The sequence below is a fragment of the Ambystoma mexicanum genome, chromosome 8 (genome assembly GCF_040938575.1).
Source record: "Ambystoma mexicanum isolate Mex_15411 chromosome 8, UKY_AmexF1_1, whole genome shotgun sequence".
Lineage (NCBI taxonomy): Eukaryota > Metazoa > Chordata > Amphibia > Caudata > Ambystomatidae > Ambystoma > Ambystoma mexicanum.
Window position 1 is genome coordinate 456,943,939 of NC_090929.1, and position 25,988 is coordinate 456,969,926.

The window sequence follows — 25,988 nt, forward strand, 5'->3', positions numbered from 1 at the left end:
TAATTGTGGACCTATTCACCAAAATGGCCCACTTTATCCCTTTAAAGGGTTTGCCTTCAGCTTCCACCTTGGCCAAGGAATTCCTGGAGAATATAGTTCGCATACATGGTTTCCCTTCCATATTAGTCTCGGATCGTCGAAGTCAATTTATCTCCCATTTTTGGAAGAAGTGTTGCCAACTAGCACAAATAGATGTGCGGTTATCCACCAGCCACCACCCCCAGACCGACGGACAAACCGAGAGAACCAATCAGACTCTCGAGCAATATCTTCGGTGCATGTTACACCAATCCGAGTTAAATTGGAAAGACATCCTTTGGATCGCAGAATATGCATACAGTGCATTCTGGAACCGGACAAACCCCCTTTTATACTTTGTATGGTCACCATCCTCGGACCTCTGACCTAGATCCACCTCTGACCCTGGAAATGCCCGCAGTAAATCGTCAGCATTCCACAATAACCCGAGCCTTCAAAGAAGCTGCAACTCATTTACAGCAAGCCAAGAAAAAGTATTAAGAAAACGCTGATTTGCACCGAAGTAAAACTCCTCCTTACCAAGTAGGAGACCAGGTATGGCTAGCAACTAAACATTTACTTCTCAAGGGCCCGCGAACCTTCAATCCCAGATTCATAGGACCTTATCCCATCAAGGCCATAATCAACCCAGTTGCCTTTAAACTGGATCTACCGTCCAACATGCGTATTCATCCAGTTTTTCATGCATCACTTTTGAAGCCAGTACAACCAGGAACCCGATTGTCCAAGCCTCCAGATCCAGTTCAAATTGAGGGGGAATTGGAATTCGAAGTTAAAGACATTTTAGACTCCAAGGTGGTAAAGTCGAAACTCTTCTATCTTGTTGACTGGAAGGGATATGGACCTCAGGAGAGATCGTGGGAGCCTAGTAACCATGTCCACGCACCTCGATTAGTACAAAGGTTTCACCGGAGATTTCCGAACAAGCCAAAACCCCCGGAGGGAAGAACCTTGGGAGGGGCCTTGAGGGGGGGTACTGTCATGATGCCTACCTCCAAGGAGCCAGGTCCGACCCAGCAACCCCAGAGGCAGGCATCATTTCCCCCAGGGGAGTGCCAGCGGGCCCAAGCTGGGGCCCTTTGGACGCAGTCCTGGCGCCTTAGGCGCCAGGCTCATGTTGGACCTCTGTCCTGGCGCCTTAGGCGCCAGCCTCATAAAGCTAGACATGTGTTCAAGTGTTTTAAGGTGCACTTACCTGATGCAGACCATGCTGCCACATCCAGGCCCTCTTGAGGCCTGAATGGAACTACTTTACCTGTGGGACTACTTTCCACCCGGGTGTGGTCGGGGAAGGATACATACCTGATCGGAGGAAGGATACACACTTGGAACTTCTTCCAAAGCTATTTAAACCACACCCGATCAGCAACTCACGCTTCGCGTTGTTCTGCTCCTCGCAGCTGGACGCTCACTGTGTCAGCTCCTGCATCTGGACCTCAGCCACGCCTGTCAGTATCCTGGGTCACCTGCAAAGGGAGACAAAAGACCTTACCGGCTAAATCAGCACCACGGAGACATCACACCGACGATCCTGAAAAGGAAGACATCATTTTAAAAGCATTTCGCTACGATCGCTGCAGCGCTGCATTTCACTCACCTATCCTGGACGCCACCATCTTCAGCAGCGATCATCCGGATCCACAGCCACTTCCCAGAGCCTAGAGAGAAAAAGACAAGAACAAGGTGAGAGAAGGAAGGGAATAGGATAGGAAAAGCTCAGTTTCCTTCTAAGTCTTACCTGTTGGGTCATTCCCATTTCATTTCGGGTCTTGCCGCTTCCAGGCATTTTCCGGACCCCGGCCCCTATGGGGAAAAAAGACAAAGACATTGAATGAGCGAATGCAAAGACATTACCGAGTGCTCATCCAGAACTTACCTGTCATTTACTGGAACTGCACGTTTCACTTCGGGTCGGCGCCATATCTCCGGCATTCCGAACCCCGGCCCCTAAGGGGAAAAGACAATGAACATTATTATTAAGCTTGGACTTTTGAACTTGCAACAGAACTTTTACAGAGCCTTACCTGAATAGTCAAGCTTACCTGAACTCCCATCAATCCTCAATCCAGTGAAGTAACTGGGTTTCAACGCGCCCCTGCATCAGAAGCAGGATGGAGAGCTCATCCTTCCTGACCCTAAGGTGAGACTTCACGGGGAATCGTGGAAGGGTATTGTGGAGGGTTGGAAGAGAGTGGGAGGCTTGAGCATAACACAGTCAGTAGGTAATACTCCCTTTTCACGCACAGGGGAATATTCCTGCGAGCCGGAGAAGCCAGTGTAGAGGGGCCCTTCCTGCCCATCTTCAGAGTCCTGGCTTCACCATTGAAGAAGCATCAGCACTCGAAGTCAGACCTGCGCCTCCGTGGGAATCAGGTGAGCGTTACAATATGCTCCATTTGTTAGACTCTGGGATAGTATTTAACTCTATAAAGGTTCACCTGGCGACTTTATCAGTTTACACCACCTCCCACAAGAGAGTATCATGGTGGAAGGTTCCCGTCATTAAGGCATTTATGTAGGTAGTAAAGAGACTCCACCCTCCTGTTTCAAACCCACCGCCAGGCTGGGATCTCAATGTAGTACTTACAAAGCTCATGGGACCCCCTTTGAGCCTATGCATAAGTCAAGTCTCAAACATCTCACAAATAAGACTGCCTTCTTGGTAGCTACTACATCCATAAGAAGGCTTAGTGAACTTTAAGCATTGTCAGTGCAGAACCCATTCTTTGTCATTCACAAGAACAAATTGGTTTTACGAACACATGCAAGGTTTTCACCTACATTTATTTCCAAATTTCACGTCAACCAAACCATTGAGCTACTGGCCTTCTTTCAGAATCCAACTAGCTCAGCTGAGAAAAAACTCCATACACTAAATGCAAGGAGGGCAGTCCTTTACTATGTAAACAAGACCAGACCGCTCAGAAAAACAGACCAACTATTTGTCTCTGTAGCACCAGGCAGAGAAGGAGACCACATTTCCAAGAATGCCATCTCCAGGTGTATAGTCAGATGCATACAGCTCTGTTACTCTTTATCAAACAAAATATTGCCTTTCACACCAAGAGCTCACTCCACAAGGGGTACGTGAGCTACTTTGGCCTTTATCGCAAATGTCCTGCTAGACACCATTTGCAAAGCAGCTATATGGATCTCAGTACACACTTTCACTCAGCACTTCTGCATTCACACTAATTGTAAAGCAGATACACAGGTGGGACAAGGGGTTCTAAAACCTCTATTTGCCGCTGGACCTCACTACCCCTCCACCTTCTCCTAACACTGCTCACTAATCTATCCATAGCATGTGATCTAAACAGATTACACAAGCCTCAGAAGGGATACATTACTCACTGTAATCGTATTTCTGATGCTTGTATCTGCTTAGATTCACATGCGTCCACTCTTACTCCCCTTGGAAAGAAGGTGCATAGATGTTTATCTGAGCTTTATCTGATACTTATCTACTTTAATACACCTGTACTCACTCTACATTTCATGCTACCTCATGTTAGAAATAAAACAATCTCAGGCACCTCAACACATGAAGGACCATGGGTACAGTGGACGTCACACTAGTGATAGTATTACTCGCTGGCCCTTTCGACGTCCCTTTTTTAGTTTCGAAAACAACTGTAATACTCTGCAGCTTCCAATAGATGTCGGCCTATGCATAGCATGTGAATCTAACCAGCTCTACAAGCATCAGAAATACGATTACGGTGAGTAATGTATCATATATGTCAGTCAAGTTTTATTTTCGACATAGTCATAAAAGCATACAAATTCATAAAACTATTTCAATACCTAAGATACAATTTTGACTACCAAGTATAAATGTTAAAATGGTACAATTTCATGACACAGAATAAAAAGAAACATGCATGTGAAAACAATGTTAAATAGTTCTCTCCAATTAAAGAACATAAAGTGCCTCAGTCGTCTTTCTGCTAAAAGTGAAAAGAATAGTTTCCAACCAGTAACCAAAAGATTACTCAGTGCATACATGGGTTTAAACTTTCTCTGGGCCATCATTTGGATGGATCTGCCCCCTAGGCCTAAGGTTCCAACTTCTAGAAACATTGCGAGAAGTGACCAATACCACGTAGGGGCGTGTGAAGCTTATTGCCTCTCTAGTCTGTCGAAGGCAGTCTGGTATAAATATTTGCCATATATATAGACACCTAAACTTAAGCGTCTTTGTGCAGACCAAAAGGAAGTGAGTGATTGACTCATTTTTGGCCCCACATAATGGGCACTCTTCACTCTCACTCTGCTTCCAGAGCTTAGTGGTAGGTGCCATGGGCAGCGTCCCCAACCTAAACCGTAGATACAGACCCCTTTCACAGAGGGAACAGACCTGGTCAAGATAGCTTTCAAAACCTACTGTTGTTTTGTGTAAGAGATATTCCGGGCCAGCTTGTAGTCTGTTCGCTGTTTCTACCAAGCGGCTCTTGGATGTCACGTACATGGTGTATTTTATTCTGACGCGAGTCTGATCATTGACACTCAGGCGGGTCTCCCACAGGGTATTTTCTCCCAGAGAACGTAGTACATCCTTTACATGACTCACCCATTTGAGGCTCTCCCCCCTCCTCTAATAGCATCAGCTCAGTCAACCCTTCCCTGTGCAGCTCCAGGACCTCAAAGTGCCACAACCTTAGCCAGTACAATACTAGCTTCATTGCAATGGAGACACATAGAGGTGTAACATCTAACTCCATGTAGACACATGCAGTGGGGCCCTCATGGGGAGCGCGGACATATTTTTTAGAAATGTTTATTATCTGACATCCATTGCCCTTGTGTTTCCACAGCCCCACATTTCAGCCCGTACATTGAGGCTCATATAGTCTGTCAGCTATGAAGCGTTTGGGCGGGCAAAACTGCTCCACTCCTAAGTTTATAAAATACGACTTGACTGCACCACAGTGTTTAATCAGTTTTAAACTGGATTTCTCAATCTGTGCTGCCTATTCCCTGTTATCATGGAATCGGATGCCAAGATAATCAAAGCATCTCACTTTCTCAAGTGAAAACACCCTTTATTTTTAGTGATGAGGCGCAGAACTTATTGTGTTTTGGTCTAAAGACCATTGCCTTTGTCTTCTCAGTGTTCCGTTCCAACTCAAGTTCTTTACATTTTACTTCAAAGACTCTTGGAGAAGTTCTCAAGCCTTGGGGCGAGGTTGCTAATATCACGGCATCATCAGCATAAAAGAGGGTTGGATACCTCTATTTAACTAGTTTAGGGCAGTTCAGGCAGCCTTTCGTTATTGCATCAGTTATCTCCTGGATATACACACAAAATAGGAGCGGGACAATCACAAAGCCTTGTCTTACTCCTTATCGACTGCGTATGATGGTGTCAATTCCTCTCCTAAACCATATCTCACTACTGCAGAATTCCCAGAATATAACTGGAACTGGACACTTTCTTCCATGTAACATTTCCCATAAAATGTTTCTTGAAACACTGTCAAAGGCGGTTCTTAAATCTAAGAACACTGCATAAAGCTTTAGCTTTAATAGCTTTGTATATTTTTGTGTGAGGTGAAACAAAATAAAACATTGATCCACACTGCCCTTTTTTCCTTTGGAACCCTGCCGGCAGATTTGTAATTACGTGGTCTTTGTCTACCCACTCCTGTAGAATATTTAAAATTAGTTTACCAAAAATGTTCCCCAATCTATCCAGTAGGGAGATTGGGCGATAATTTGCCAGTAAATCTCTTCCTCCTTTTTTGTATATCGGGACTAAGAGGGCACTTTGCCAAGAGCACAGTATTTTCCCAGACCAGATTATTGTGTTAAAGATCATATTTAGTACTGCCGCCCAGATCTTAATTTCATCTTTAAATAGATCTGAGGGACAAAGTCTGGGCCTGCGGCCTTTTCATTTTTTTGTGTGCTAATTGCCTGTTCCACATTGCTCATGCTGACAGTGATCCCTGAGCTGCCCTGTGCATAACCTTCCGAGTGTTGGTCATAGATATAGAGATCGTTCTCCTGTGCTTTGTAGAGACTACTGAAGTGGGACCGCCATTCCCTTCTTGTAATACTACAGACTGGTGCATGTTTATGTATATATTTTTTTATTGTTCGCTTGTTAGGTGTTTATACAAAGCGCTGACAGGGCAACAGGGAGGGGAAATGGGAAAGGAGACACATTAATGTACATATACAGTGGAGGGGAAAAGAAATGGCAAACCTACTATGCATTGAGAGTATTCAGGACGTGCAAGTGCAGAAGGGATGGGGCAGTGGGGGTAGATGCCCGTGAGCAACAGATGAAGTGCATGTTAAGATAAGTGCAAGCCTCCAGGACTTAGGGTGTGCCGAGGCGAGTGCTGAGGATAGACAGAAGAGGGGGGCAATTGAGTGTGGGAGGTCAGGGCCCTGAGGACACATAAGGGCCATGGTACCCAATCAAAGCAACTCTGAGATTAGCAGAGGACCAAAGGCGGAAGGACGAGGTAAAGACGAAAGTCTTGAGGAGCTTCAGAATTTAAGGGCGTCCTGCTCAAGACTCAGAGGGAGGGGGAGGCTGTTCGATAGAAGGGAGCCACCTGGGGAAGCGATCGACCTCCAGCCCTCTGTTTAGCGAAACGCTTTACACAAAAAGATCTGGTGCCAGAGGAGCAGAGCGGTCTAGAAGGGTAATATTTAGTAAGAGAGAGTTGTAGATAGTTTGGTCCCCGGCCCCAGAAAGCCATACAGAGGGATCTGAATTTAATCCGTGAAGCAACTGCAACCCAGTGAAGGCCTTTTAGGGCAGGGGAGATGCAGTCCCTGGGCTTGAGGCCAAGCATGAGTCTTGCTGCCCTTTGCGGCCCTTTGTTGCCCTTTGCTGGATTAGCTCGAGGGGACGAAGAGTGAAAGAAGGTAGATTCAGGAGGAGGCTATTGCAATAGTTGAGCCTGGAGAGAACCGGACTCGGGTAACATTGAGCCTTTGGGCGAAAGTGTGAAAAGGTAGAATTCCTTTGAGAATGAAGAGCTGAAAGTGGGACTTCTTGGATTGCCATGGTGTGAGGGAGGAAGTAGAAAGAGGTGTTGAAGATGACTCCAAGGTTTCTGGCTTCAGAAGAATTAGCCGAGGGGAGAGCCCATGGAGGAAGGCCAGAGTGAAGGGAAGAAAGCACGAGCAAGGGTCCCAATGGGAAGCATCTCAGTTTTGCTGGCATTGAGGTTAGATTGTTGGAAGTGCACCAGGCCTGGATGTCGGATAGCCAGTCGGGGATGATGGAAGGTGCAAGAGGGTCAGCAGGAAGTTTGAAAAGAGTTGTGTGTCATCTGCGTAGCACTGGAAGTTGGAGGAGATGAGGAGTGCCAGTTGTGTGAGGTTGATGTTAAAGAGCCAAGGGGAGAGGATAGAACCCGGGGGGACCCCACAGGTGGAGAAGGAACTAGGGGAGAAGGTGCCCGGGATGAATTGGGAAGAGCGGTCAGATAGGAAAGGAGGTCAGCCAGTCCAGTGCCCGTTCCGATATACCAAGGGTATTGCAGAGCCTTTGTATGAGGATGGAGTGGTTGACAGCATCAAAGCCAGAGGAGAGATCAAGTAGGATGAGGACAGCTGGGAAACTGGAATCCAGAGATGCTAGCAGTTCTTCACAGGTGTTCAGAAGAGCAGGGTCTGTGCCTCTGGATGCTTGGAATCCAGATTGATGGTTGTGGAGACAACCAACAAGTTCACTATGAGAGTTGAGTTGGGGCAAGGCCAACTTGTCCAGAAGTTTCCCCTGGAAGTGGGTGATAGAAATAGGGTATTTGGCTGGGCAGATAGGGTCTGCTGATGTTTTTTTTGTGGACGCGGCACACAAGGGAGTGCTTGAGGTAGGAGGGGAAAGATCCAGTGGCAAAAGAGTGGTTGCAGAGATCAGTGGGCGCAAGAGAGACAATGTTGTCCTTGATGGTTCTGGATGAGCAAGGGGAAACCTGTTTGGAATAGACCTCCACGGAGCGGACAACTCGGGTGACTTCTTCAGGTGTGACAAGGGTGAAGGAGGAGAAGGGGAAAGGAGGCATGCGAGGGGCCAAGGAAGGCAAGTGTGTGTGTAATGGATTGGGAGGGTGACCAATGAAAGGTAGCCCAATTTACAGGGGTACCCCCTTAAATATATTGGCGTACCCCTAATCCTGCTCACACCAGATTAATAGTTCACCCCTATAGGGAATTAAGGACAAGAGACATCTTGCAAGGATAACAAACTTGAATCTGTAAACAAATGAGGATGAGGGGTCAGACCCACCACCCATCCCCTCCCCCCCCCCCGACTAGCATTCTGTTTTCCGTGGCTGGCTCCTGCAGACTAATGCCAAGCAGGCGTCTTTATATACTGTACAATTTAGTCACTGGTTACTGGCAAAGCTCATCCAAAACTGTTCTTGCCTTACAAGGGATTGTGCCTCTCTCCCTTGTTGCATGGCCAGGGTTCCATTTGAGACAGGCTACTTAACACAATGCAAGCCTATGCAAAAATACATTGTATCTCTTCTTTAGCATCATTTTCTATATTATAAACAGTTATATATAAACACACCTTCCCGCCATACTCTCAACACTTCACTCAATACTCTCATATTTTATCTGGTCCAGTAATTCTCCTCAAAAAACTTGTTTCCATAGTACTGTCTATGTCGTTTATTGAATCTTTTAGTCTCCATTGGCTTTTGATGGACAGAGAACAGCTGCTGAGTTAACTCATCGGCTCTGCCAGCCTTTGCCAACACCAGGCAATGTCTGTAGTGCATTCTTAGCACAGGCTGCATTCACCGTGCTTTGAGAAAAGCGAACTACAATTTAACAGTTTTTCAAATATATTGAGCTAAATCATTATTTGCGCCTTATATTTAAATACTAACTATCTTCATTTATTGACCCTCCTTCCCCCCTAGACTCTTGTAGTGCTTAGAAAACAGTTAACAGAAGTCTTGCCTAATTCTAAAGTGCTTGGGAGGCTTGGGAATGAAGAAAAGCACTAGCTCCTTCCCAACATTCCCCCCTTTCCTTACTTCTACAGTAACAAACTCATCCCCACCTGACATATCTACAACCCCAGAAATATTAGTTTGAGTTTTGCTGTTTATTGTAGGGCAAGATATTTTAGATCCCCCAATTGATACCATCATCTTTGCACTATTAGGGACTATATGAACACATCATCGGAGACCCAATTGGCACGTGCAGAGGATAACCAAGAAGAACACAATCACAGGCACCAGTAGTTTTACTATTGCCCCCAGCCATGATGAGACCCAATCAAAGGCAAACGATGGCCAATCTGTGTTCTGAACTCCACCTTCTTTCCCCATTTCAACACCTAGATTGTGCACCTTCTTGATGACGTGGGATAGTGACCCATTCTCAGCATCCTCCGGGGGTATAAAGAGCAGCAGCTGCTGGTACCCCAGGAACAAAAAAAGATGAAAAAGTTTCTGCTGAGCTAAAAAGTCCATACTTGTCAGGTATTCCTGTGAGCTGTGTGGAACAGTCTCTTCAGACAGTTTGATCTCTTCTTTCTTCCCCGCCGTTGAAATCATCCTTTTTCTGGCAGCATACCAAATTCTTGTGTGATCTGCAAGCTTCTTTCTTCTTCTTTAGGTGCTAGAGTGGCTGTTGGCACCTCAACAGGCATTTATTCTCCCTTCAGGTGTTCTTCCAGGATTACTAGTAGCACTGAGTGCAGGGTGGCCAGTGAACGCTTGCCCCTCCATGAGAGTGGGAGGTGCAAGTAGGCTTGTTGGCTACACACTCAGTAGTAATCCATCACCGCTGCTGTACCTTTCATCATATCAGGGATCACAAGAGTGTGGTTGCACTGTGTGTTTGCGCCACCACGAACTGTTCCTTCATTGAGTCTATGGCTCTATGTATTCGCATTGGCTTCTTCATTGTTACAATCCGTGTCAGCCTTGTGATGTGTTGAGACCATATTTGCACACACATAGTCTCTATTTGGGATATTGCTTCTCCACTGTACTCCATCAGTCCATTTGCCAGACACATCACTGTGCTCTGCCATTTGTCATTGTCATTTGAGTAACCTCCCAAGTAAAAATATGTCCCTTGTAGACACTGGCGGTATTTCGTGTTGCCATTACATAACGCTGGGTATAGAACAATGCTCCTCAACTGCACACTATGTGCCTGGAATGTGCCCTTTATCCCTTATAGTGCAAGATGTACCAAGCATTGTGCCTATGTAATTGGGGCTGGATGTAGATCTAAAACCTTAGAAGCCCCTTATACTACTCCATTTATACAATACATAAAATCTTATCCTTTTCCCTACATAACAGAGAGGTTGTTCAGCCATCTTTGCTTGTTCCTGGAGAGGAGAGAGAGAGAGAGAGAGACTCTTTTTCTACCAGGGCTGAACGGGTTCTGGAGCTTCAAACATTGAAAAAGAATTGAAAACTGATAAAAAAGAAAAAACAATAAAATTGAAGAAAAAAGAAGGAAATAAAAAATCAGGCGGGTGCCACTGCACACCACCCTGGCATGGATCCTCAAAAGTCTTTTCATTGGCTATGCCCTTACTAAACTTTGCCTTGTCTCAGGTGCTCTTCGGACATCCGAGAGATGCACCCAATATATAAATCCTTCATACGGATGGCGAGACGAGTACCAAACACCACCTCATATGGAACTTTAAACCTGGGGCTGATCAGTTCCCCAGATAATATTGGTCCAGTTGTAATATGGGTAATACGGTGTATAACACTATGGTCTTGCTTTCTACAGGGGTGGTCACTATTTCTCCCCCCCTTTACTGTAACCCACTAACGCCCCTGTGTGCTTCCGTCCAATCCCCATGTCAATTATTTATGATAATGATTTATGATTATTTATATCTCTTTCTGTCAATGCATGAGCCGTTCATTATAGTGGGAAAATAAAAAAAACTCGTGTATATTATCCGGAGTTGCTAAAACAGGTGCTGTGCAAATGGCTTAAGTCCTCAAATTGTTTAGTCATATTGTCAGTCCATTCAAATGTACTTTTAAGTCCTCTGTCCTACCCTGAGAATTTGTAACATTGGCCTTGTGTAGACTGCGCAGTCTAGGATCCATGCCCTACAATAATTACATAAGCCCAAAAAACGGCTACATTTGCTTCACAGTAGCCGTTTTTTGGGCATATAGGTGCGTACTGCCACCGTCCTATCTGGTAATATATTTTCCCCATTGCAAAAATTAGCTCTCCCAAATATAATCCCTCCTTCTTTTTATCTTCCTTGTACCCTTCATAAACCAGCAACTACAATAATGCAGCAGAATCCCTCCTGCACTGATGTTCATTTTCAGTACATACCAACCGATCATCCACATACTGGATGACTTTGCTAGGCACATGCCTTCAATGTAATCTATGCTGAGGTCACATCTCTCAGTAACCCAACATAATGTGGATTAACAGTCCATAATTCTGCTGGCACATATCACATGTCCTACTCAAAAAATAAAAACATCTGAGTTACCACTGCCATCAGGGGGCACTGTAATGCACCATGATATCACAGGGGATGCAGATTTCCAAAATAATCTCCACATTTTGTTCACTGTCCTCAAACAACTCCTCGTCAGTCATTTTCTTTAATTACACTGTCGGGTCTATACATAACATTGTGCGCCACTCGCACCCAACATGGTCTGTTCCAATCAGGACAAATCTTTTGTCTGATACTTCTAGTCCTTATAATTCTAATGACAATATTGTCCCTGCCACCATCTCAGGTGGCACCATGGGTTGGAAAATAAAGTCTCTAGGTACTTGCCAACATTTTGTCGCAATTTAAGGCACTGTAATTACTAATACCTTAATACCATAAGAAATACATATATTTAGGACCACAGGATCCCCATGGACTACTGACTCCCTTGCTATTGCGTTTATTATTACCATTGCTCGAGTTACACATCTCCCTGGAGTGGAACACACTATCCCTTGATCTGTGAATGATATATTTATATTTATTGTACTGAGCAGATCCCTACCCAACAATTTCACAGGGGAACTCTCTGAATATAACAAGGGGGCTCGTACTACTTCCCCTCCCACTTTTATATCCAGCTCCTCAGTGTATGGAACTGTAGAAATAGCCCCAGAGACTCCCTGCATGTAAAGAGTTTTACCTGATAATGGAAAGTTCCCCTCCATGATGCATTATTTGCATGATTTGGTTGCACCTGATTCTACGATAAATATAAATTGCCCGTTTCCTATTTCCACCTCCACCAACGGCTCCTCTTCAAGGTGTACGGTTATCAATAGGATTGGACATGCAAGAGCTTTCTGTGGGCTGTCCTAATCAGTATATGTATTTGTCCCAGGGAATGAAAAAGGGCCTCCCCCCGCCATGGCAACTCCTTGGAATGGGGCACTTGTTCCCCCTGCCATCCTGTTAAACTGCGTTCCCTCACCCTGCTGTAGTTGTTGCCCACGTTGCACTTGCCTGTAAGTCCCATAAGGAAACTGACTTTTACCCCCTCGCCAAATTGCTGTTGTCTCCTTCCTTGCGGCCCTTAGAATACCTGCCCTGGAGATGATGGCCCATAATTAAATCTCATTCCAGGCCTGTTCCTGCATTCCCTTGCGAAATGCCCCCATTTCCTGCAATACCAGCACTGTGATGTTCCCACATCCTCCCTGGGGCCCTATCCTCCCAGAGTCTCCTGCTCTTGCTCCTCGAAATCCTCCTCCTCCCCTTGGTGCTCCTCCATACTGCCACTGTGGGTTTGGGTACTATCCCCTCCACCCCATTGTCCCTGTCCTCCTTTGCACCAAAGGAGTACAGGGACAGTGTTGTAAATTGGGGATGCAATTGTGGCATTCCCGATTTGTTGAGTTTCTCCATTCCTTTCCCCCTGAGCTGGTGCTGTCACCGGTGCTTAATCGCCAACCTTGTTTTGTTTCTTTTCCACTAGTTTTACCTCGTCCGTTTGACGCTCCTGGGCTGTCTCCCTGTCCTGCTCCTTGATTCTCTTACAATTGTGGACTAATGTACTTTGTATCTCTGCCCACCCTTTGGCTTCAATTCCCACAACTTTTTCTAGTGCCTTCTGGACCTATTTTGGTAATCCTCTCTTTACAATAAAATAGAAAAATTATACTGTCTCAACTCTCCACATTTCCTGTAATTTAAGAATGAACTTAACTGGGTCCTCATCATTATCCATTATGCTCTGCATTAAAGAATGTAAGTCAGGGGTATGTGGGTACATCCTTCATAGGGCAGCCCATATCCTTGCCCTTACCTCATCAAAGGATGCTCCATCATGTTCATTATCTGCAAGACTTACCCAAGCCCTTTCCCATATGTCCCCAGCCTGGTCCCCAGCTATGATGATCAAATTCATAGATCCATGTTTTAGCTCCGGCTATAAGCTGGGGGGCAGGGGAGCTTTAATCAAATTCTTTTTGTCCATTCGAGACTTTGGCACATGTTGCGTTATCCCTACTCCTAGAGGCATCTGCATATCTATTTTGTTTTCTGCCCCTTTAGTATTCTTCTGATCTTGAACTACCATGTTATTAAATCTGGTCTATTTCTTGGTGTGTCCCTCCTCACTGCCTCTTGTGACAGGGACAGGTTTCTCACCACCTCCTCTCATTGATCTCCTTCTTACCCTGCCTCTTCATTATTTCAACCACCTTGATCTTCCCCTCCATTATCCCTTGCTTGTTCTACTTCTTGTCTCTGGACTGTCCATACCCTCTGCCCATCATCATTTTCAACACAAACATTTCTTATTGCCCCAGGGTTAAACCTAAACAAAAAGTCTCCTAACTTCCAATCCCCTTTTTTCTGCACCGGTACCCTTATTTCTGGTGATAGCTCTTCAGGTTCTTGTAACCTGACTAACCTTTCCCGCAATGCTCTTTTAAGTCTACTTGTGGACCCTCTGGGTACACCAATGCTACGGGCATATTGGCGCTTGTGGATGAGTTATAGGGAGGTGCAATAGCTCTTGAGTCCCCCTCCCCACCTAGTTGCTAATTCTGATAATCCTGTTGACACGCTCTACCACTGGAAGCTTATAGACTGGGTTTGTATACCCTACTGCAGGTTTAGGTGTTGCAGGGCATATCCCCTTACATTGGATCTCTTTTTCGCCTTCCTGATCTTCCATATCCTCAACTAATTGCCAGAGATCTAGAATCTCTCTTCTTTTTTGGGACTTGTTCCCTTCATACTTCGCTGCTTCAACGATGGACAATTTTTTCTAGCATGTTTCTGTTATGGGAGCCATGCTCTGGCCAGGAGCAGGACGTCCCCTCTTCCTTTGTTTCTACAATCCATTGTTTATTTTTTCTGTCACAATACCTTGGCAGAACCCTATGCATGTGTTTTATTGGAGTTTCTTCTTTCATAATGTTGCACGCCACGCGTCCCTAATGCTTCACTTAAACCCTATTGCTATGCATGCTTCAGTTTTTTACACAAAAATACAGATTAACCCACTTCTCTTTTCCACCCCTTATACTTTCTCCACTTTGATTCTCTCTCTCTCTCTCTCTCTCTCTCTCTCTCTCTCTCTCTCTCTCTCTCTCTCTCTCTCTCTCTCTCTCTCTCTCTCTCTCTCCCTTCCTTCCTTCCTTCCTTCCTTCCTTCCCTTTTTACCACAAAAGACCCAAGAGAATATAAAAAATAGACTAAATTCCAGGCCCATTCCTTACTGAGCCACTACTGTTTTTCCTTATATCCTTTGCAATACCACCTTCCCAGCACTAACAAGGCTGTTCAGGATGCCCTGGGTTTTGCTGGCGAAGTGAGTGGCCCATGCATTGCAGAGGCTCTGGGAAGGTAGAGGGGAGGAGGAGACTGTGGTAGTGTTGGCTAGTTCCAGTGAGATTTGGAAAAGTTCAGCCGTGTTGTTGAATACACCAGATAACCGTGCCTGAATGCGTGTCCTTTTCTAGGCACGGATGGAAAGTCTATTTTGCCTTCGCAGCAGGCAGCGGGCCAGCCTGTCCGGGGGTGCGCCTGAAATTTGCCACTTCCGTTCCACTGATCTGCACTTACGTTTCAGGGCTGCAAGTTTGGAGTCGTACCAGGTGTTACTCTTAGAGGCTGGTTTCAGGTGGATCCTCATGACTGGGGCAAGATGTCAGAGTGTTGGTGATGGCCAAGTGGAAGTTGCTGAGAGCAGTGTCGGTGGTAGAATTTGAGTTGGGGGTAAGGGGATAAAGGTGGAAGTGAAGGCAGCAGCTGACACTCATTTCATCGTGCGCATGTTCATGAACGAGGTTGGCAGTGCTTTTGGGGGCGTGGTCAGAGGGCCTAAGGGACCCAGATGGGAGGAGAGAAGAGTGCTCTGATCAAGAGAGAGGGGTGACCAGAGGAGAAGGGAGAGGGAGGTCAGAGTGGATGAGGATGTCCAGGGTGTGTCTAGCAGAGAGGTTTAGTCCAGAAGGGAGAATGGAGAAGGATAGAGAGAGGTGCAGAGGTTACTCGAGAGTGGATGCTATGCCAGGGAAGTCAAATTGGATGTTGATATCACCGAAGAGGAGCAGTTTGTAGGAGGTTGAAAGTAAGGAGGAACAGAAATCGGCCAATTAAGAGAGGAACAGGGAGGTAGCGCCTGAAGGCCGGTAAATGGTAGAAATAATCAATGTGGAGTAGGCAGAGAGGACCAACTTGCATACCTGGCTCTGAGCTGGGTGGGTAAGATGGAGGAAGGAATCCCCCTGATCCTTCTCTGATACCAATTTCCAAAACAGGATATTATCTTTCTCATTGGAAGCTGTGGAGTGTTTCCCACTGACTGGCGGCAAATTCCCTTTGTTTTAGACAATAACTTCTTATATTCTAGTCTCAATGATATGAGTTGGGGCTTATTTACTTTTTTTCAGCAGGTAGGTTGGTCGGGTGAAGAATGGCTCTAATTTATTCTTGAGGGTTTCATATTCGTCTCGTCCAAGATGATCGTGTCAGAGTTTTGTACATTACATATACAGACTGCACTATCCTCAATTGCGCCATAAAGAACTTTTTTTATTTTTATTTTTTTGCTCTGCCTCAATTATCTTCACCCACCTCACTCCCTTTCGTGCATTTCTGTAGAGGGTTATTTCTTGTGCCCTACTCTCTACACTATTTCCTACAGTTTTCTTATCATTCAGAGACGGTTGGGCTCAGTGGTCAGTGATCACTACCAGGTCTGCTAATTACTTCAAAGTCTACGGTCTTTCCGCAATCTTTATCTGATATTAAGATGTATTCGGTTATTGACTTGCCATTGGTGCAATTAAATGTATTTTCTGCTGGCTGGTCTTTGCTAAATCTGCCATTGGAGGCCCTCAAATTCAATTGGTATAAAACCCTGCCTGTTTCCAATGCACACCTGTGGGCTCTTTGAGGAGCGTGGACTTTAGTGTCTGGGACATCCCATGCCAAGTCTTGATCTTCCCAAATCCCTTCAAGCTGTTCTAGGGGATCAATCTGTAGATTGAAATCGCCTGCAACCATAGTGACCACGCTGCAATGTTTTGACTGGCACTTTTCCTCACCTTGCCTGCAAAGGCTTTTCATTGTGTCCATACACCTGCTACCGGCCAGTGAATTATAGACCCAAATCAGGAGGCCCCCCATACAGTCTGCCTCTCGAGCCCTTTTTAGCCACTACAGAGTAGGATTGAAAATCCTGTAGATCCACTGTTGTTAATGCCCAGCTTTCTTGTATTAGTATTACATAGAAACTCCTTATAAAGGCTAGCCATTCTGGGTCATCGTAACACTTAGCGAGCATGGCTATGTTCCAAGATGGAAAATGGTATGGAAAACGGTATGCCTCCGTCTCCCTTATTGTAGGTGCCTGGACCCTTAGTCGGTCGACTTCATATAGGTCTACAAGAGCACCCTCCGCTCTCCCCATATAAAGCCCCATTTCTCTACTCTTTCTCACATTGTCTCTTCAGTTAAACACCAGCGATCCGGCACCTTCTTCTCTAATCCTAAGTAAAAAAGATTTTGCACACTTAAGCTTGATATTAACATTCATGGCAGAGTTGGATCTGGCATCAAGGCCCAAGAGCTCCTCAACCAAGTCCCAAGATTTTAGAAACACCTGAATGTGATCTAAGTTGGATTGTGGGATGGGTGCCCCGATACATCTAACAACATCTTCTCTAATCAACTATAGGCATCCTCTTGTGTGTCTAAACCAATGAGTGGTCTTATTAATCAGTGCATCCTGATCTTCGTGAGAGTTTGATGTTAACCCGGGTACATTTGCCATGATTATTGATGGACAGCCTCTTCTGGTTTCATTAAAGGGGTGAGTTTCTACTTCCTGTGACTTGACTAAGAGGCCGATATAATCTAGCAAACGGAATTTCATTTGGGCCTGTGAGTGGAGGGACACTCTTTCTTTAATTGTTTTTTTATACCGCACCTAATACCGTACCCGAATTCATTTTCTTAACGCATGTCTGGGATTCGAACCTCTGCTGCTCTGCGAGGTCTTGCTTCCAAGTCTAGCGCAATGCCCCTGTGCTATTCCGGCCCCAAGAAAACTCACGTGGTCCTCTTGCTCCTAATTGGATTATTTTTCCCACCCCTTTCAAAGTTACAGGGATCGTTTTGTCCCGTGGCATACCAGATTCCATACTCTTCCCTCCTGCTCGTGGTCCAGATGATTCCTCAATGGTATGGACTTATTTTTTATACAAGGCAGAGATTCCTTTACGAAGGCCTGGGATGTAACCCTGTCTTTTAGAACCTTTAAATCATCCGCCAGTGAATGAAATTGCTTTTCCATATTGGCAATAACTTCCTCCTTTGCTGTTAAGAGTAGCCCTTTAATTATCAACATAAGCCTTCCTGTGTCTTTGGTGGTACTTAGTGAGGAGGCTTTTAAATAGGTCTGTGTGCTGGAATCTTTCTTAATAGGGGGCTTTTCTTTCTGCCGGGTCAGTTGAGTACAGACTTCCTTCTGTAGACCCTTTTCCTCACCGTTTATTATTTTCGGGGTACTGCTGATACTCCTGATTTTCCCTCTTACCCCTGCCCCTCTTGATCAACTCATCTTTAAATCTTGCTGAATTCTGCGCTGTGCATTCTTGTGTTTCACATACTTTCTCCTCATTGTTAACATTTAGAGCCTCCAACAATCCCTGCAACATTCCACCATTCCTACTATATCTGTATGGATTTCTACTACTGGAATGGTACCTTTTTCTCCACATCCCACCCATGGTCCCACCAGCAGCCTTGATCGGGAGCAGGTAATTCTGCCCTCCGTCTTGCCAAAGATCAGACTTGGTATGGGGTTAAGGGATCAATACTGATGTTGCAGCCAATAGCCCTGCCTGTTTTATTGTCCTGCAATGGTGGTGGGAAAATAAGGCTCTCTCAGCAGATTGTTGGCCTGGTCTGCAACTTTGTAATTTGCCGAGTGTCTCATAGGTACTGTGGGGGAGCTAGATGATCAATATCATGATCAATTTCAGTCAATAGTCCCTTAATCTCTGTGATTAAGTTATTCCCATCACTGATTGGTTTAAGCATTTAGGAGATGTTCTGCTGTCATGCACATTTGGGTGCTATGCTTTCTGTTTCACCATTTTGAGTAATGACCACTTTCATAGATGGCAGACACTGCGCACCCCACACCTATTGGTGAGCTACAGTCTACAAACTGCAGACTGAGATCCACAATTCAAACTCAGATCATTAAGGGCGCTTTTAACCTTTTAAAATGTAAAAAAAACACAATATAAGAAGAATGCTGCCGATCCCAGTCCTCTAGCCAAGCTGGACACGAAGCGAGGAACACCCAACAGCTTGGGGGCTGCCCTAGTGTGTCACCCTGCTCACTCGTTCCTGCACTAAACAGTGAGAAGAAAATCTACTGGGGCACGCCACACGGCAATCCGGCAGCGAATCCCACCTCAAACTCTGTTCTCTCCCAGGCCAAAATTATCTCTGTGCCCGGGATGCAGTGTGAGACGTGCAGCCAATATAGAAGCAGACAGGAAAACCGATCACAATTACCGTTGCTGACTATCAATTAAGTCGCTGCTTGGTCTCAGTTTCTTGGAGTTCGTTTAACCTGTTGGCACCGCCAGCGAGAGTTTCCTAATGAGTCACTGGCTTGGGCGGCTTGCGAGCAGTGACAAAAAGAGCCTCATTTACTATATATATGCTCACTGTAAGGGTGAAGGAGGAAACTGACACACAGGTGGCATGGTTGTTGGCATAAACATGTATTATACCAGAAATTAAAGAGAAAACCTACCTCTTCCCTAACTCCAAGAGGGGTTTCCTTACTCAACTAAAATACCAGGGATTATCATGATGTCAATCAAGTGTCCGCCATCCTCTATAAAACCCTGCTTCTGTCCCTTACTCTTATTACAAAACTAAAGAGTTAGTGGATCTTCTTGGTCCAGTAGAATGACTCCCTTCTTCTGGACAACAAATCACAATTCCAGTTGTTAGGTGGGATCTTTGCCTGGGGGAATGACTTCCTTCCCTAGGTCACAATCCCTCTCCAAGGTACACAACAAAGTTTGAGGTTGAATTCTCAACGAGCAGTAAAGTTCTCAGTTCAATTCAAAGGGTAGAGTTCCACAACAAACAATATTCCTTATTACGCATAGTTGCTTCTTCGCCATTGTGTTCCTGCAGAATGCCTGCCTTCTCCAGATATCTTGTAGACTCAATTACCAGGAGAATTTCTCCCTTCTCCAGGTGTCTGACTTTTAAGTGTTTCTTCTCCATACACAGCCAGGGGGAATTACTCTATTCCCTTAGACTCTATCTTTACTTGGCCTCACACTTTCACAATGCCAGGGGAATTACTCCCTTCCCTTGGTCTTCCTTGTCTTTGTTTTCACACTCTCTTGGCTTTTACTTTTAAGCTTCACAACACCAGGGGGAATGTCTGCCTTCCCCTGGCCTTTCTCAGGCAGTTCACAATGCCAAGGGGAATGACTCCCCTTTTCCAGCCTTGGTCCAACTTGGTTCACTAACCTGCCAAGTATCATCCTGGTACTCTCGGTTGGGTGGGATTCTGTCCTTTTTATATTACTCTTCAGTCTTCTTGTTAATACTGTGATGAGGAAGATGTCCTCTACCTTCCCCTTGGCTTCCCAGAATTCGGGCTAGGGTCTCCCAGCCAACTCTTTCTGGCATTCTCTGCTTCGTGGGCATCCGTGGCAGTCCCAGCAGGAGTTTTGCGGCTCTCAGCAACCCCTCTGTATCCGCCACAGCCCTCTCTGATACCCAATGCCTTTCTAGGAACCCACGTACCTTTTGTGCACAGTGCGCGAGGGTTCCGGCCTCTCATGGGCGTCTGCCAATAGCCGTTCGGTCTCTGTAGCTTTTGTGGGCTTCTGCCACCCTGTGGCGGTGCTGCTGCAGCCAGGGGTGGACTGGGAACTAAAATAGGCCCTGGAAATAATTACTGGGGACCAAAAGAGGCCCTGGAAATATAGTTCAAAATGGCCCCATATGACACATTTTCTGCAAGCCCAATGAGAATATTTGGAAATACCCCACAAAAGTGGCCCAGGGTGCAGAGGCCCACCGGGAAATCTCCAGAGTTCCCTATAGGCCAGTCCACCCCTGGCTGCAGCCTTTGAGTTCTTTCCGGTTGTGCAGCGTTTCTCCTCTGCACCTCCCATGCTTCAGGAACGCCTGGAGCTTCTGTCCAGCAGCTTGACATACTGTCCCTCCCGGCTTCGGACCTCTCAGCACCCTCCTCTGCATTTGGATCTGCTTCCTCTTCCCCCGCCATACCACCTTCACGCTCGCGGTTCCTTCAGAGAGAGATAGATTATATGTACGTTTGCTTGAGGACTCTTCATTGCTCTACATGTTCTCCACATTCCAGTACCTTCCAGGGAAACCTTGCTAAAGTCATCCCAACTCTTCTTCGTCCCAGTTAATTTTGAGTTATTAATGCTACAGAAAGAAATCGAAGTGTGTGCTATAGGGGATTGAGTGAGGGGATATGAGGATGTGTAGGAAGTGGGTGGAGGTGATGGGTGGTTGGCATACCGCGTTTCTTTTGGATGGTCGTCCTTATCCCTAGAGCAAGAGACTCTCCCCATGAGATCCTAACGCTGAGTAGCACCCCTCAGGGTGACTATTGGGTAGCATCGTCACCTGTCTGGCCTACTGGGAAGGGGCTCACCCTCGGGGAGAAGTGATGACATCCAAGAATTTGTCACAATGCACACACACACACTGTCAATGCTATCAATATACACCCAATGCTTCGCTCAGTGGCTCAGAATTAGAGGTGAACTTCTAGGGATGGCTACTTCGTGGCGCTGTGACTTGTTGCCTGAAATGGCTTATTCTACATGTACATGAAGCTTTCTTCATCCTATTACATATGCGTGTTCACTAACGTATAAAAACATCAATTGCAAAATAAATGTATGAAATTATTCATCCCATGAAGATGTTCTTTCAACTAATTTCTCAAGCACTCACGCTAGTTTACACAAAAACATGGTGGACCATGAAACCGGCTTTTCCAGGATCTGCACTTAGCAAAATAAATCTAGAAGAAATTACAAAAAACAATCCAACTTGTGAAAGGTGTGGGGGACACTGCAGCATGTAGGAAGCCGTCATTAAAGCAGGCCCCAGAGATTGGAACTCCCTTCCGCCTGACTTAAGGGAAATCGCGCCAACTGAAATGTTTAAGAAAAAACTGAAAACGCTGTTATTCAGTTAGACTTCCTCTTCTTGACACCTTGATATTGCTGTAAAGCCTGGCCAAGCTCTTCCCTGTCTCTGCTCTAGGTGTGTGTTTGTTTTCTTTTGTGCGCCCTTAAGCCTTTGGGTCCCAGCTTTGCGCGTTATAAATGTTAAGTAGAATTAATCATAGACCCTGGGTCTTCTGTGGCTTGTTGCGCTCACCCTTTCTCAGTGTTTGCTTTTTGTGCCTTTTTGCAGGTGGTGGGAGCCTGTTTGCCATCCATGGGGACTGCGAGGCCTATGATACCAGGACAGATCGCTGGCACATGGTGGCGTCCATGTCCACGAGGCGGGCGCGAGTGGGCGTGGCAGCTATTGGGAACAAGCTGTATGCCGTTGGAGGGTAAGGATGGCACCCCTGCGGAAACACCAGGTCGCATCATAAAAGGTGCCACGCTTGCGGTGTTTTTGAGACCAATTGGGCATGAAGAGATTTCCTGATGATTCTGTTTGAGTGACCTACTCCACACTGGCCCTTGCAGCCTTTCATAGGCACAGTCCTTGTCAGTTAGTAGGTTAACTGTTGTCCCGAGAGGATAGCTCAGCGGCAACGTGCTCGCCTTGGAAACGACGACATGAAGCAACACAGGTTGGATCCCCGGGTCCGCGCATAGAAACCTCTGGGTATTAAGCGCGTTATAAATACACAACTAAGACATATTCCTTTAACAGCGCCTCGGTGCCCTGGCTGTGTGAGTGCTTTAAAAATGCAAATAAATAAAATAAACTGTGATTGGAAGCAGTGAGTGTGAGACAGTATGTTACATATACAAGAAGACCCTGAGAGTGCATATAGCCATTGGTATAGAAGTAGTTCTATGGGCGTGCAATGTTTTGCTAGTCTTGGCTAGGTAGCACTCAATGTCGGAGGACAGGAGGGGCAATCTCCTTTGTACTGCCATCTCGGTTGCCTGCTTTGAGGATGAAAAACGGCTCCTAGCAAATGCTCCTCTTGGTCAAAACTAGGGGAAATCGTACATGTGCAGCTTCTCATTGTGTTTCAAATGCTTCCTCCCTGCTTGCCTGTCGTTCCCTCTCCAAAGTGTGTTCCTCTTTACATGCTCAGTTTGTCCACCCCCCTTTGGTCTTGGTAGCCCAACATCCACCAGCACGTGCACAACTCACGAGGCCTGCTGGATTCCGCGATATCCTGCACCATCCACACTGACAATTATACACACCACTTAAGACATTGTGCATGGTATTTAGGAAGGTGGTAGTTAAAGATGGATGGGGGATGAAAAGTGGTCCTGGAGTTGCTTCTTTCTATAACACTGGTAAGCAAAACGTACTTTAAACTTTCTCATGGGTTGGTTAGATATGCACTGGCCTACAAGGGAAACGGGGCATTTTATCACTGTGTGATGCCTCGGGAAGTTGCTATAGTTCCTGACCAGTTTTTAAAGCTCTCTCTAATGCCAGCAATTGGGGTGCAATTACGCGTCATTCACTAAAGCTGCTATGGGATTCTGCCTCATCCACTAAAGCTGTTATGGGATTCTGCCTCATCCACTAAAGCTGCTATGGGATTCTGCCTCATCCACTAAAGCTGCTATGGGATTCTGCCTCATCCACTAAAGATGCTATGGGATTCTGCCTCATCACTAAAGCTGCTATGGGATTCTGCCTCATCGCTAAAGCTGCTATGGGATTCTGCCTCATCCGCTAAAGCTGCTATGGGATTCTGCCTCATCCACTAAAGATGCTATGGGATTCTGCCTCATCCACTAAAGTTGCTATGGGATTCTGACTCATCCACTAAAGCTGCTATGGGATTCTGCCTCATCCACTAAAGATGCTATGGGATTCTGCCTCATCCGCTAAAGCTGCTATGGGATTCTGCCTCCTCACTAAAGATGCTATTGGATTCTGCCTCATCCGCTAAAGCTGCTATGGGATTCTGCCTCATCCACTAAAGCTGCTATGGGATTCTGCCTCATCCACTAAAGATGCTATGGGATTCTGCCTCATCACTAAAGCTGCTATGGGATTCTGCCTCATCGCTAAAGCTGCTATGGGATTCTGCCTCATCCGCTAAAGCTGCTATGGGATTCTGCCTCATCCACTAAAGATGCTATGGGATTCTGCCTCATCCACTAAAGTTGCTATGGGATTCTGACTCATCCACTAAAGCTGCTATGGGATTCTGCCTCATCCACTAAAGATGCTATGGGATTCTGCCTCATCCGCTAAAGCTGCTATGGGATTCTGCCTCCTCACTAAAGATGCTATTGGATTCTGCCTCATCCGCTAAAGCTGCTATGGGATTCTGCCTCATCCACTAAAGCTGCTATGGGATTCTGCCTCATCCACTAAAGCTGCTATGGGATTCTGCCTCATCCACTAAAGCTGCTATGGGATTCTGCCTCATCCACTAAAGCTGCTATGGGATTCTGCCTCATCCACTAAAGATGCTATGGGATTCTGCCTCATCCACTAAAGCTGCTATGGGATTCTGCCTCCTCACTAAAGATGCTATGGGATTCTGCCTCATCCGCTAAAGCTGCTATGGGATTCTGCCTCATCCGCTAAAGCTGCTATGGGATTCTGCCTTATCCGCTAAAGCTGCTATGGGATTCTGCCTCATCCGCTAAAGCTGCTATGGGATTCTGCCTCATCCACTAAAGCTGCTATGGGATTCTGCCTCATCCACTAAAGATGCTGTGGGATTCTGCCTCATCACTAAAGCTGCTATGGAATTCTGCCTCATCACTAAAGATGCTATGGAATTCTGCCTCATCCACTAAAGATGCTATGGGATTCTGCCTCATCCGCTAAAGCTGCTATGGGATTCTGCCTCATCCACTAAAGCTGCTATGGGATTCTGCCTTATCTGCTAAAGATGCTATGGGATTCTGCCTCATCCGCTAAAGATGCTTGGGATTCTGCCTCATCCACTAAAGCTGCTATGGGATTCTGCCTCATCACTAAAGATGCTATGGGATTCTGCCTCATCACTAAAGATGCTATGGGATTGTGCCTCATCCACTAAAGCTGCTATGGGATTCTGCCTCATCCACTAAAGCTGCTATGGGATTCTGCCTCATCCGCTAAAGATGCTATGGGATTCTGCCTCATCCGCTTAAGATGCTATGGGATTCTGCCTCTTCACTAAAGCTGCTATGGGATTCTGCCACATCCGCTAAAGATGCTATGGGATTCTGCCTCATCCGCTAAAGATGCTATGGGATTCTGCCTCTTCACTAAAGCTGCTATGGGATTCTGCCTCTACACTAAAGATGCTATGGGATTCTGCCTCTTCACTAAAGCTGCTATGGGATTCTGCCTCCTCACTATATATGACTCTTGCAGATTTGTCAGCGTTTTCTCATTGACCAAGCAAAACTTTCCCAAATTACTGAACTTATCCGACTTTGTTCATAAAAAAGTACTTGTCTTTAAATGACAGAAAATAGATAATTTTTCCATTGGCAAGTACAGTGGTCCCGGTTTTTCGTAGAAGGTCTTCATAACTGACAGGCAGGAATGCACACTCTCACACAGATAAAAGGCCGCATTTTACCAACTAAGATAGTGGTCGTTTGTGATATATTCATTATAATAGTGTTTGTTCCAACAGTAACACTAAACCTCCTCCTCCTCCTCCAAGTGTAGTACCTTGACGGCCACACTCACGAGTTAGTCTTACTTTTATGTAAGTCGCCCTGTCCTGGTTTTTCACTTTTTAAATCTGGTCACCCCAGGGACGTAATTTCACCAAAATGCCAGGGGTAGCGATATCACACGACCCTTGACTTCCAATGACCTCATAGAAAGTGATGTCATTTGACTCCACCCCGAAGTGACATCATGGGAAGTGATAGAACACGACCTTTCACCCCTTGACAAAACAGGAAGTGACATCACATAGGACTGCAGGACTCAGAAGGCAGTTCCTTTTGAACTGCGCATTTGTACGCAATTATATGTCGGTGGGTAGGTTAGGGTAATCATGTATGGGGGAGAAAGGGGTGGCTGCAGGGGTCTCCCCCTCCATATAATTGTGAGCAAATGTGCAAAAATAAAAAAATCAGTATTTGTTTGCTTCGTTTTTTTTATTTTTTATTTTAGATAATCGCTTCTGCTTTGAAGATGTTGCTTGGCTGTGGATTGGCCATTGGTCCAGTGGGGGTGGGCCACCAGAACAAGGGAAAGCACATTGATGAATTGGCTGATTCAGTCCTTACGACTGACTAGAACACGAGAGCTAGAAAGAAGAGGGGAG

General features: G+C 45.8%; 1 protein-coding gene across 3 annotated transcripts in view; it reads left to right on the forward strand.

Moving 5' to 3' along the window:
- KLHL17 (kelch like family member 17) overlaps positions 1–25,988 on the forward strand; it is a 443,767-nt gene that overhangs the window by 333,768 nt on the left and 84,011 nt on the right. For all 3 annotated transcript variants that reach the window (XM_069610061.1, XM_069610062.1, XM_069610063.1), the window contains exon 7: positions 21,962–22,106. In XM_069610061.1, the coding sequence (XP_069466162.1) occupies positions 21,962–22,106 (145 nt within the window). The remainder of the gene's footprint in view (positions 1–21,961; positions 22,107–25,988) is intronic.